Source organism: Trachinotus anak, unplaced genomic scaffold, assembly GCF_046630095.1.
Source record: "Trachinotus anak isolate AG129_WGS33_773 ecotype Australia unplaced genomic scaffold, CSIRO_AGI_Tana_v1 ptg000011l, whole genome shotgun sequence".
Lineage (NCBI taxonomy): Eukaryota > Metazoa > Chordata > Actinopteri > Carangiformes > Carangidae > Trachinotus > Trachinotus anak.
Window position 1 is genome coordinate 21,713,550 of NW_027273862.1, and position 12,998 is coordinate 21,726,547.

Consider the following 12,998-nt stretch of genomic DNA (forward strand, 5'->3'; position numbering starts at 1 on the left):
CCTTTCTCCATCAACATCAAATTTCTAACAAACTTGCAATTAATCAAATTATGAAACCAGAAATGACATGCACCCTGCGACCCTGTGCGGATGAGCGGTACAGAAAATGGATGTGTGACATGCAGTGAACCTGGGGCTTTTGGGGCTCCTGTGCATATCTGAACAAAGCAAAACAACTAAACAGAAAATGTAATAAAACACAGGACCATTACAGAAAATACATTAACAAATCAGAAAACACAACAAAACAGAAAACACAACATAATTTTAGAAAATTCAACAATATTTCAGAAAACAGAAAAGATACCAGTTCTTCTTTCTGACTGGACAGAACCACAGGCGATTCTAAGTTGACCTTTTCCAACCGGTTTTGTTGTTATTGCTAAAATACTGTCATGTTTTCTAATTTGTGGTTGTGTTTTCACTTTGGTTATTGAGTTTTGTGTGTATTGTGTTTTGTTTGTTGTGTTTTCTAAAATACTGTTTTTTCTATTTTGTTATTGTGTTTTGCACCTCAGGACCACTGCAGATCTGGAGTGCAGTGGTGACATGTAACTTTTTTAATTTTTATGTACTGTGCTTAAGTGCAATTTTGAAGTATTTGTTCTCCAGTAACCATGAATACTTAAACTATACTGTAAAAATATTTATATTGTTTTTCTTGACTAAAATTTGAATGCAGAATTCTCAAATGTAATGAAGCAGTCAGTGCACATCTTAAAAACCTTCAGGGAACCGTCAGGTTTATTTTAAACCCACACAAGTAATCTTTCTTTCGGTTTTGTTTTCCCTGAAAATTTAACTGAAAGTCTTTTTGTCAAGTGTCCCTTTCCCGTACTCATCATCTAATTTCTCTGTAGTTCAGCCTTATTTTTGTTGTTTGTGTTTCACTTGTTTTTCCTCTGTATTCCCAGTCTGTCATGTGTTTCTGTTTTATCATACACAAGGCCACGATAAAATTGCAATTGATAGTTTCATCGCACCATTAAAAATCAAGACAAAATCTTAAAATAGTTATGATAAGAGATATTGTGATGTGCCTGAAAGGTTGCAGCATTGTAACTCTTTAAAATAATGTCTTAATGTTGCTGTTAAATAGTAAACGTTTCACAGAACATAACTAAATAGCATAAAAGATATTAAGTCATATTAATGTATAATTAATGTATAAGTCTGCAATGGATTGATTTATGAACACTACTCACTAAATTTAGGGGTATTATAAACATATCAGCATAGTGGTATAGCAGAAGTCACCCAAAGTTTTTTTTAATGTGTGTATTATATGCTAAAATTGAATGAAAGTATGATTTTGATGACTTAAAGTGGAATGGTATGGAACAGTGCAATCTGTCTCTAGATCTCTAGAGAAATCACTTGATGTTAAACAGACCCGGGTCAAACAGTTTTGAAAATAATGGCTGTACAACTGCTACAGAAGCAGTGCTGGAAAGACTGGAAAGAAGCGTGCCTTCTGTTGTGTCGAGGATGTACCTGATACTAAATGAGTTGTCAATAGTTGTTTCATCTCTTTCTTATTGACTGTCACAACACCGCCACTGAATGAGAGACTGACTATGTGGACTCATATAGTTTGATATGGTAGAATACGCAGCATTATCATCATTACATTTGAAACCATGCACATTTGTACAATGGCTACCAAAGAGTCATTTTAAATAAAGAGCCATTACTTTACATGTTTTCTCTATGAAGACATCTTCCTGTTTGGCCTTGTTTCTGGCAAGAGGGCAGAAGACTGCAATACTGAAATTCAACAGGACCAAGTTGCTTTGATATCGTTTTATTTTAACAAACACAAAACAAACAACACTGAACAACTAATTTTAAGTTATATATTATAGATTGTTTTATATACAAAGTGAACCCTGAAGACGAGGACAGAAACAGAAGAACGACAAAAGTTGTAATAGTCTTACAAGACCAGCCATAATGATAGGTGGATACATCTGGCAACAACCATGGTGGCTTCTGGGAACAATAAGATGATAAACCATGTTTCTAAAAGTTACTATACTACTTCAGGAAGGCAGAGCTCCAAGAAGGCATGGTGATTCAATCAAGAAAATGCAACAGAATTGAATTGAAAGCTTGGAGGCTCAGCTTTCTCCTCTGTGGTTTTCACAGCCACTACCAACCACCACAATGTCGGCTAGTTGTCTCCAGAGGTCTGCCTCCACAAGACCAGCGTTGAAGAGAATTTACAGATAGTACCATGATTCAACAGCATGGAAAAAGATGCAGGTGGTCTCACAGCCTGGTCAACGGTGACCATTTGTTTATGTTTCTACACAAATATAATCTCTTGCTCAATACATGGTATGTGTGCTGCAGAGCTCAGCTCTTCTTCAAAGTTTCTTGGAAAGAATTAAATTCACTGCAACAAACTGCTACAACTACATCATCCAGCCATCCAGTTTCCGACAAGCTCACTGGCAAGCCAGTTTTCACTGTGCCTTTCTAAAAGCACAAAAAAACTGAACAAAATGCTGCCGGGACAGGAGCAAAAATACTGTATGGATGAAAAGAACATGACAAAGCTTAACATAAACCCATCAGAGAAAGTCGACAAAAATGACTATAACCGTCTCTCTCTTCTATATCTCTCTCTTTCCAAAATATCCCAATACGTGGCCACAGTGGGACGTTGCCTAATGTGAGGGCGTGTGACGCTGCTTTTAATTAAGGTCACTTTCTATATGGGTGCGGGGCATCCCGGTGGCTTTCAGGGGGAGAGAATGGAGGACAGGAATGGGACTTAATACTGTTATGTTTGCTGAGAGCCTCATCAAAGTCCAGCTGCTGGCCGTTGATAGAGATGTCCATGCAGCCATGGTAAAACGCCGTCACAGGGGTGGCAGGAAATGGAACATCATCTAGGACAGTCAGGGAGAATGACAATAATGAGACATGGTGTTATATATAGCTCTTTTTAAGAGCAAGATTATAACACGGTACACAATAAAAAAAAACAAAAAACATAAACAACAAAATAACAAACACATTAAGTGAAAAATTAGAGAAACGACAGCAAATGCCCATTTCCCCTTTTGACTTTAATCTTGTTGTCTGGACACAGACCAACCTTTCATGAAATGAAATGTCTTATGAAATGTCACACAGGTTTAGCAGGATAACAGTTCACTTTACAGACGCTTGACCTTGGCCTTCCTAGAATACAAGTTGTGATGCTCACTGGAATAGAGTGAAGTGAGGTTAACACTGTCTTAATGTGCTTTACTGTAAGTCAGAACATGGACCATCGTATTTTTGGACTGGCTAGTGACAAACAAAACTTCTTGACTTAAGTATGGTAATAGAATCTAACAAACTTTACTGAACTCATGTATTCGGTCATACATTCTCCAACAAACCTTGTTTGTTCAGAGGAAGGTAAAATAACAATTGAAAAAGTTTTTAGCAATGCTAACAGCATGGTTCTAATGTCTGTTAGTGGGTCCACCAGTGTGGTCCAAACTGAAATATCTCAACAACAATTGGGTGGACTGCTGTGAACATTTATAAAGATTTTCATGTCCTTAACTTTTAATCTAGTGCCATCATCTGGTCAAAAATTCAAATTGTCGAGTATTTTGGTTTCTAACCAAAATTCTGTAAAACTATTGATATTCCCATCATCCTCTGCTGTGTACTTTTGTGTTTAGTGTCACAATGAATATGATAGAATGTTGACTCACAGAGTCGCTAGCATGGCTGCAGACTCATAAGGAGAAGACCCACTGGAGGCAAACTAATTGTGCAAATTTGCCTGCTTGTAGCAGTGGGTGTGTCAATGCTTGCAAGCAACCACTCACTCTAGTCTTTTCTTCATGTACTGGTGGTTTTTGGGATAGTTTAACAAACCTGCAAATCTACTTTCGCTTGAGTAGATTCAGTACAGAGCAGCCTGCGGTCTTGCTCTTAGAGCATAATCAACAGGATACTCCATTTATGTTTGCTTTAAAACTAATTTCCATTATTAGGAAATGTCAGAGAAATCGCTCACACATTGGCCACATTGGCCTGATCATGGTGACCATATGTAACTTATACATTTGCTCCAAGGTATCTTCAAAGTGTTACTCTGTACTTAGATATTTGTACCTGCTGTCTTGACTAACCTGGGATCCCACCAATATATGTACTGATGGGGTTCTGCATGGTGGCGTTGAGGTGCTTCAGTGCCTCCTGCAGCGCCTCAGAGTTCATGTAGCTGACAGTGGAGGAGTTGGCTGAGATTTGGATTTCTGTGGGAGTCACATTCAGCTGCAGGGTCAGCCGCTCGGGGTAACACAGCATCAGTGAGTCCAGCCTTGCCACGGAGACACCGTCCATGAACATTTGCAAGTTCTGGAGCATGGAGGGCAATGGCATGGCAAAGTTTAATTTTGTGCGTTTGTGCTTGTATATGTGTGAAGATATGCAGAGATACACATGAGCTTATTTCCAACAAATGTGTGAATGAACTCACAGCATCTTCTCCTCTCATCGTTACCACAGCGACCGACAGGGGGACTGTGTTGTTGTAGACAAGAGCAAAGATGACACCTGTGTCACTGGATGGACGTATATTCATCTTTATATCCACATTCCAGCTCCCAGAATCACCTAGTTAAACACACCCATATACAGAGGGAAACACAAATACATTTCTTTTTGTCAGGTTGGAAATTTAGGACCATTTACTTTGTTAATTTCCTAGTTTTTACCTGAACTGAAGGACCTCGTGTTCCAGCTTTACTCAACTCTTGCAAATATCACACAAATATCATCAAATCACACAGTGGCAAGTCTAAATAAAGAAAGTCAGTCTTCCTAATGCCCTGAAAGGTTCTGTCATGACGTGAAATGATGTGGAATTCATGGAACACACATCTGTGCAACACCTACAGTGGAACCTACCATATATGTATATATATGTTTTGTACCTGTGCAGGTCTGTAATTCTACATGAAATAGGTCTTTGTTCAAAACCCACCAGGGTCTTGTCATGCTCCTTTGTTCAAGTGTTTCCTCCGGGTGCTTCAGTTTCCTCCCACCCCAAAACATAGGCATGTTATAACACTCCCGTCACTACCTTTAATCCAGAGCACCATGCTCAAAACTACTTTTGATCCTGCAGCACTGCGCTGCGGCTGCTCAGTGCTTCATTAATGAGTCATGATGGATCAAATGCAGAGGCCAAATTTTCCCATAGGGATTAATAAATTTAACTTACTCACTGTAGTCAATGTTGAAGTGTGCTAGTCCCGCCCCAGTGAAGAAAGATCCGCGTTCCACATACACAAAGCAATGTTTACTTGTCTTCTCCTGGATGACCTCTTTTACCCCAGATGCTCCCTGATTCATCAAGTTCCAGCCCCGGATACAGCCGTCAAGTCGAGGGTTGATCTGTCAGACGGATGGAAACACAGAGTACAGCGGTATGGATTTGATAAGTACGGCATCGTAGTCAACCAATGCAACACATATATGCTTAACGCTGTTGTTATTTATGAAAGTCCTGTTGTGACAAGAAAAAAAGAATCCAACATGTCTGCTGGCTGATTTGGTTGTATGTGCACGCTTTCACAGGACCGGCTTACATGTTTGATGATGTTGTCAGTACGGTTGGGCAGACCAGCGATGTAGACCTTGGTCTCTAGTTTGCCATTAACTGAAGTAAAGAGACTCTCAGGGCTGTTGATGCTCATGACAGCTTCCTTGCTGATCTTCACACTGATGCTGCTCTCCAGTTCATCCACAGAGATCTGCACGTTACACATGACACTATTTTACACAACTTAACACAGTTAAGCACCAGAGCGCACAGTAACCACAACACAGTCCACTTTTCAGCAGTTCAGTTGATCAATTAGCGCTTCAGCTACTGCTACTGCTACTGTTTGTCAGCCACAGGGGAGCTAACTGAGTACATGCTTTCTCACCACGTGCCACTGTCCATCATTTATGGCTTTTCCTCCGCTGGTGACCTTGAATGTGTGCTGGTTTTTGAACTGCACTTCGATGCGACCGCCCCTCAGTCCCAACATGAACCACGAGTCCTGTGAGGACTCAGCATACAGAACAACTCCCTCAGGATCAAATGTACGGAAGTCAAACTCTGCTGCAAACCTAACAATGACAGGAGAAGAAGTTTACACAGTATTCAGACTCTAATTATGTTCAAAAGTGCATTGTCTGTATAAATGCTTTTGCATGTTTTCACTAAAAACCGTGTACATCTCATTCCCCTAAAATACAGTATAGTATAAAAATCTGCCCCTACAGGCTTAAACTTGCTTGGAATAGGTTAAAATGAATTAGTCACTATCAAAATAACATTTTTATTCCAACCACATCTTATGATTCATCCAGAAATTCTGGAAAAAGCTAATGAGTGGACATTTTTTTCTTGGCAGAAAAATCAACTTTCATGCTCTACATTATTGTTGTTGCATAATGCCGCAAAGAGAGAAATGTATAAATGATGTTCACTGTGATTAATTATCGTTCCCAACCACTCACTTGAATGGGAAAATAGTCTCAGACTTTTGGACCCCACTGTATATATATTGCACTAAATGTAGGATAAAACACACACTAAAACACAACACTTTTGTGATTCTTTAAGAAAATAAGTCCACTTCATTTGTGTGCGTTTGATGAAGACTTACTTTGTGTTCTCCGGCAGGCGGAAACGCAGATAGATGACAGGTAGGCCTGCAAACTGCTCCCCCAGGTAAAGCATCTCGGAGTGTTTGTGGTCATACAGGTCCACACAAACAGGGATTCGTTCACAGTATCGTTCACCCTCCGCCAAACGAAACCCCTCACGGCCATCACAGTAGCAAGCATAGCTGCCCACTGTGTTAATACAAGTGCCGTCGCACACGTTCAATTCGCACTCGTCCACATCTGAAACAACAGGACAGGAAACATTTACAGGCAGTGATCTCTGGCTCAATGTCTGCGGTGGCTTTTTGATAGAAGGTGTGGGATTACAATATGCGAACCATGAGTGGGATTTTTAACATACAAAAATATGGTCTAGAGTAGTTCGTTTTGTCACCCGTCAGACTCTAGGAGGTAAGACAGGAACAATAAATTGAGGTCTCACCATCGCAGGTTCTGGAAGTGAAGTTATATTTAAATCCCTGTGGACACTGACACTCATACATGCCAGGAGTGTTGACACATTTAGCCGGTTCTTCACAAATATGGGGATACAGAAGGCACTCATCAACATCTGCAAAACAGTAAATCAAAAGTGACAATGGGAAAATGGTTTTGTTGGAATTTGTATTATGAATGATCTGATTTAAAAAAAAATGGTGACTAAACTGTATGGTGTTGATTGCAAATGTAATTTTGGTACATAGATGAAGTTATCAAATATGAGAGAAATTACAATAATGGCAATGCTTATACTCAATGTTTCAAATCATTGCATAATAGAAATCATAAATAAAGTCACAAAGAACTATCTTCAGTGACAAGAACTGTACTGACAAGTACTGTAAAATTAAACCTCGCAGACAAGAAATAAGAATTTGGATGCTGTGAAAACCAATTCTCACATCAGTCCTCTTGCATGGCATGCAGATATCAGTTTCCGACAGACAGAAAATAATCAGCAACATGTTTGATATTTAACTGAAGCCATTTATAAAGCAATAAAAAAAACAACAACAACAACAAAAACATTCAGTGGTTCTACTTTCTGACCTGTGAATATTTGCCACTGCTCTCTGTAAAATATCACTGTGAATTGAGCATCTCTGGGTTTTAAACTGTTTGCTGAAGAAAGTAAGCAATTTTAAAAGTTTTCAGTATTTTTATTAAATTAATTAAAATGTAATTAACAGATAAATATAAAATAATTGATAGATGGATGGTTATGGGGCATAAAACTTGGGCTCAAGTGCCCTGAGCTGCAAGTCCCCAGTTTGACAATCAGCCAGTTGGACGTTTTACTATGTGTCATTCCCCTACTGTCTCCCTGCACTTCCTGTTTGTCGCCAGTGCTGCTATCTAATAAACGCATAAAATGCCCCAATTAATAACTTAAAATATATATAACAACTAATTGAAGTCAACTTGAATGCTCAAACATCAAAACATCCCATAATTTGGGTTTTGTATTGACTGGCTACAAAACCATCTGTAAATCTCAAAAGCCTATTAAAAAAAAAAGAAAAAAAAAAAGAAAGCAAAAAGCAAATTTACCAAAGTGACTCAGTCCATGTTTTTGAAGACTTTGAACTCAACAAGCATTAAACACACTCAAAGATAAACACTGACTGAGCTGCCAACACAAAATAGGGCAGAGAGAAATATGCAGAACAGCAAGCATCTAAAAACTATGAGAGTGGTGGTCTGTTCACAGAAAAAAGGAAGGACCATCTTTTCATATGTTACAAGCTTTTCACTTTCTGTTACATAAGAGGTCAACTCTGATCAGCTTTAGAAATAACAAATGGTGCGGGCCCTGACGACAACAGCTGGGAGAACAGAGTTTTTTTTATGAAGTGTGCAGGGTTCCACCATTCATACGAGTAAATATAAGGAAAGTTATCACAAAGAGGAACACACTGTGTGTCTGTGTTTTCTCAGCTGCTTAGTGGCACTATATGTTCCTCTTCCATAGGGACAGTGAAACAGCCAGATGGTCTTCATATATGTGACATAAGCCAGTGATGCACACAGAAAAAGCTAATTTTATTCTGCGTTTCTGCCCTTTGGTGGTTTTGAAATGAATTTAACTTTAACATTACTGCAGTTCAGCTGTGCACATTGCAACTCAAATGAATGGAGCCTTACCCTCACAGGCGATTTTGTTATTGATGAAGTAGCCATCCTCACACAAGCAGTGGAAACTACCAGGAATGTTGTAACATTTTTGGTTACATCCCGCCGGAAATTCTGGATCTGAGCACTCATCGATGTCTGCCCAGTCAACACATCACACAACAACATGTTTTAGCATCGGATTCAACCATTCTTTAAGCAGTTCAATTTATCAGCTTTGAAGCTGAATAAAGTCTAATTTTAGGTATGCGATAATAATAAAAGATGTCTAAGATCAACTCAAACATGTGAAATCCCAACTCATGTATCAGGGCTCACCATCTTCGCAGCGCAGCCCCTTCCAGCCGGGCTTACACACACATGTGAAGGAGGCCTGGCCGTCCACGCAGCGCTCTGAACCCTCCTTGTAGCATGGAAACGGCGTGCACTGGTTACTGATCTCTGCCATGCAACGAAAAGGGTTTAACCAACAGTGATTAACTGACAGAAAAGTACAAACATCGTCCCTTTATTAGCCTCGGTTAAACCCCTCACCTCTCACACAGGTGCGAAGGTCCGATGGGACGGCAGAATCTGAGTCGTGGTTGTTAATGCCAACACGGTGCGAACCCAGACACACTGCAAAAAAGAGTGGTCTTTATCAGGATACGCTAGTTAAGGCAAAGCAAAGATTATAACACAACATATTAAGAAATATGATAAATTGTACAAACTTACCAACATATTTGGGATAAAAGTATTCCTGGGAAAAACACAATAAACAAATGGAGATTCAACAAGACCTTAAAATACACATTTGACAATAAGAACAAGAAGACAAAGAGAGGAGAGTGTGTGCAGAGAGTGGTTTTACAGCCAGCTCCACTCTAAATCAATGCACTGGTCCAAATCAAAGCCTCAGTGAGGAAATCAGGCTAAACCTTTTAAGTTCAATTTCTAAATTTTACTGGAAGAAAATGAAATGTTCTAAAGATAAAGCATCTGATCTAAAGCAGAAATGATAAGTCAGGTAAAAAAAAAAAAACCTTTTCAATATTGATGTTAGTTGTTTTTATTTAGTAAGTGCAAAAAAATCTCTTCAAAAGGGAACGTTTGCTGGCTTTTTTTAGTCCTCTGTAATAATCTACATTTGGATTTTGGACTGTGTTACTGACAAAACAAGACATCTGAAGAGGTCAGCTCTGGGAAACTGAGATTGATGGGGTTTTTTTTTGTTGTTTTCTTACAAGTTACAGACTAACATTGATTCATTGAGAAAATGATTTAAATGTCACCCTAGTCTGATCTCTGGCTTGCATTTTCTTTCACTTTCTCTCTTGAATCTGAGTTTTCACTTCTTCTTTTCTCGATTAGATAATCGGAACAGAACTACCATAACCCTTTGACTTCATTCACTACTAGAATTGCTGCTGAAATCAGAGACGTGGTCAGCGATGAGGAGGTCTGGAGGGGGTCACGACTCCTCTTACTGTTTCCGGCTGGTTCTCAAAGATCTCCCTGGCCTCCTCCTTGTTGCACAGCTCCTCGATGCACTCCCTCTCCAGGTTGCCCTTCTTGCTCTCCTCAAACAGAGAGTTGGCTCTCCTGTGCCTTCTCAGGAACTGGGTAGCTGTGCTCTGGCTCAGGACTATGGCAGACATGGATACACAAACATACTCGATTAAATATAATAATAATATGCAAAGCTATCTTTCCACTGTCAGTGTTGCTTGCATGCTTACAACAGTCAGGACTGAACAAGCCTAACACAGTCTAAGTCACCAGGAGTGATACTCTCACAAGTGTGTTTAATACAAGCTACATTGTAAGAACACGACTGATCCCAGCAGGAATTTCAGTCCTCTGTTTCCCCATGACAGATGGCTGATGTGGCTGGTGCCTGCATGGACAAACTGGACAGCCTAATTACTCTTCTATGAATTGGCCTGGAAAAAAAAAAAAAAGGTCATTGCGAAACCGTTATTTCCCAGAAATGACCCCCTAGTTGTTGTAATAAGCAGCACGTTGTCCAAGCATTGTTTCACGGTGTAGGAAGGAGTCATGACCCCTGCGCACTTTCTGTTCCATGTTTGCTGCCACCATGTAAAAAAAAAAAAAAAAAAAAAAGTTTTAAACTGATCACATTTGGTCCCAAAGCTGAGAAACGCTGCTCGTTTCAAAGTGGGGGCAATGACACTGAACACGGGCTATTGCGCGGATCACTTCACGACGCGGAGCTCGACGCGTAAAATCGCGAAATCCAAAACACTTACATCGATGAGCGTCGACGAGCGTCACAAGAAACACGAGACAAGCCAAGGATTCCCCAAGCGCCCCTTTCTTTCTCCACATAGTCGAGCCGTTCTTCCTGCTAGGCCACGGGTTGGCTCCGGGTAAAGTCTGGGTTGAGTGCAGGTCCGTGTGAGAGGGGGGGAAAAAAAAAAAAAACTTTATTCTTCCCGAAAGTGTTTTCGTAGAGAGAGAGAGAGAGAGGGAGAGAGAGAGAGAGTGGAGGAGGCTGCCAGCGGAGCAGATACGGAGGGGAGTGAGGGGAGGCAGCTAGGGAGCGCTGTCACTCCGCCGTGCTGCTGCTGCTGCTGCTGCCGCTGCTCTGGGGGGCTGCAGGTGGTGGTCGACCGGCCTCCTGCGGAGACATCACTAAACACAAGCCAGGGCATGAGGTCATGGGGGGCGCAGAGGATTTCCGGCGGCGCTCTCATACGCACAGGCGATGGAGCAACAACACAGCATAGATTGTTGACATGGGGCAGCAAGTCTTCTTTTCATATGAATAAGGCTAAAAACACAACAGAACTGTCACAAGAATCTCTAATAAAGTACATAATGTCGTCTGCATACATACAAATATACATATATGCAAATACACAAAAACAATAACCTCTCCATGTGGAATAATGGCATTTCTGGAAATCTGAAATCATAATTTCATATAAAAATATAAAAAAATAAATAAATAAAAGTAAAATCAAAAGAAGTGTCACCTGAATTGGTGAGAAAAACAACAATCTCCATTGCTCTTCCACTGTGTGATGCATTGGCAAGTCAATGAATCAGCGTCTTTGTGAGCAAACACCATTTGTCTGTCCATGGGATTCACATGGTTTAGTGGTTTAGTGTTTCTGAGATCGACTTGGAGTTATCAACAATTTTCCTGAACCTGGTAAAAACCTCACAGAGAGGCACCGGTGCTATTAAAGGGGAAATGGGCCCCTGGTCACAGACAAGTAAAAGCCCCACCACCACCAGACTGCCTATGCTTCTTTCAGACTTCTCTGTGTTTTTTTTTTTTTTTTTTTTTTTTTTTTTTTACATTCCTTTGTGGTCATTTGTGCCTCTCTGTAGTAATTTGTGTGTCTGTTGTTCTTTTGTGTGTTTTGCGTCCTTGTGTCATGCTTGCATCTCTGTGGTTGTTTTGTGTGTCTTAGAGGTCATTGATAATCCATCCAATAACAGCCTATCAAATTGGCTGATACCAACAGTTCATGATTGAAACAAATTAATTAATTGAAGGGTTGACCAACAGAAAAATAATTGGCATTTACTTTGATTATTGATTAGTCATGTTGGTCATTTTTAAAGCAGAAAAAATAGGAAAAATTCATTTTCTTAGGTTCCAGTCTCTCACATAGTATGGTTTGCTGCTTGTCCTTGTCATGTATAATAAGTAAGCTAAATACCTTTGAGTTTTTTCTCCAAAATAATCTGCAGATTGACCAATAATGGTAATAATTGTTAGTTGTAGCCATGAAATAGCTGCCAAGCTACTTAGATTGGCTAATATGAGAATCCCAGAGTTGTTTTTTGGAGCAATGCACATCCAATATTCACTTTTTACTTTTAAACAAGCTTGACAGACCTCAAGCCACTCATAAATGTATTGAGCCCACTGTTGTTCAGTTAGCTTGCATATGGGGTGAGAGATGAGAGCATACAGTATATTCAACCATATAATCTCCACAATAAAATAAAAGAAACTGCTGCACAGGCTGCAAAATTTGGCAAAAAACCCTATATGTCATAGTTTACTTGAATGGCAATTTGAATCCCATATGCCATGATAGAGATTCTGCTATATATTATTCTAGAAATTAATGCACTATTGATCAACATTTCTCCATATCCAATATTCCCCTGGAAGACTACTAATATTTTTCCAACATCATAATAATCATTATAATAGACAAGCA

At 39.8% G+C, this 12,998-nt stretch overlaps 1 protein-coding gene across 1 annotated transcript; it reads right to left on the reverse strand.

The window, feature by feature from the left end:
- Positions 1–1,783: 1,783 nt before the first annotated feature.
- Positions 1,784–11,384, reverse strand: pros1 (protein S). Its single transcript, XM_071488950.1, has 14 exons — positions 11,064–11,384; positions 10,281–10,438; positions 9,529–9,553; positions 9,346–9,429; positions 9,130–9,252; positions 8,824–8,949; positions 7,121–7,249; positions 6,678–6,918; positions 5,949–6,135; positions 5,607–5,771; positions 5,244–5,412; positions 4,493–4,629; positions 4,143–4,371; positions 1,784–2,897 (listed from the first exon to the last, which is right to left on the reverse strand). Exons 1-14 carry the CDS (start codon positions 11,140–11,142, stop codon positions 2,710–2,712), a joined length of 2,040 nt encoding a protein of 679 aa, XP_071345051.1. The 5' UTR covers positions 11,143–11,384; the 3' UTR covers positions 1,784–2,709.
- Positions 11,385–12,998: the final 1,614 nt, after the last annotated feature.

Coding starts and splice junctions, on each gene's coding strand:
- pros1 (XM_071488950.1), bottom strand. CDS start 11,142: ATGTGGAGAAAGAAAGGGGCGCTTGGGGAATCCTTGGCTTGTCTCGTG. Junction 9,253..9,345: donor CCTTCGCACCTGTGTGAGAG/GTGAGGGGTTTA, acceptor GTTGCATGGCAG/AGATCAGTAACCAGTGCACG. Junction 6,136..6,677: donor CGCCTGCCGGAGAACACAAA/GTAAGTCTTCAT, acceptor TGTCATTGTTAG/GTTTGCAGCAGAGTTTGACT.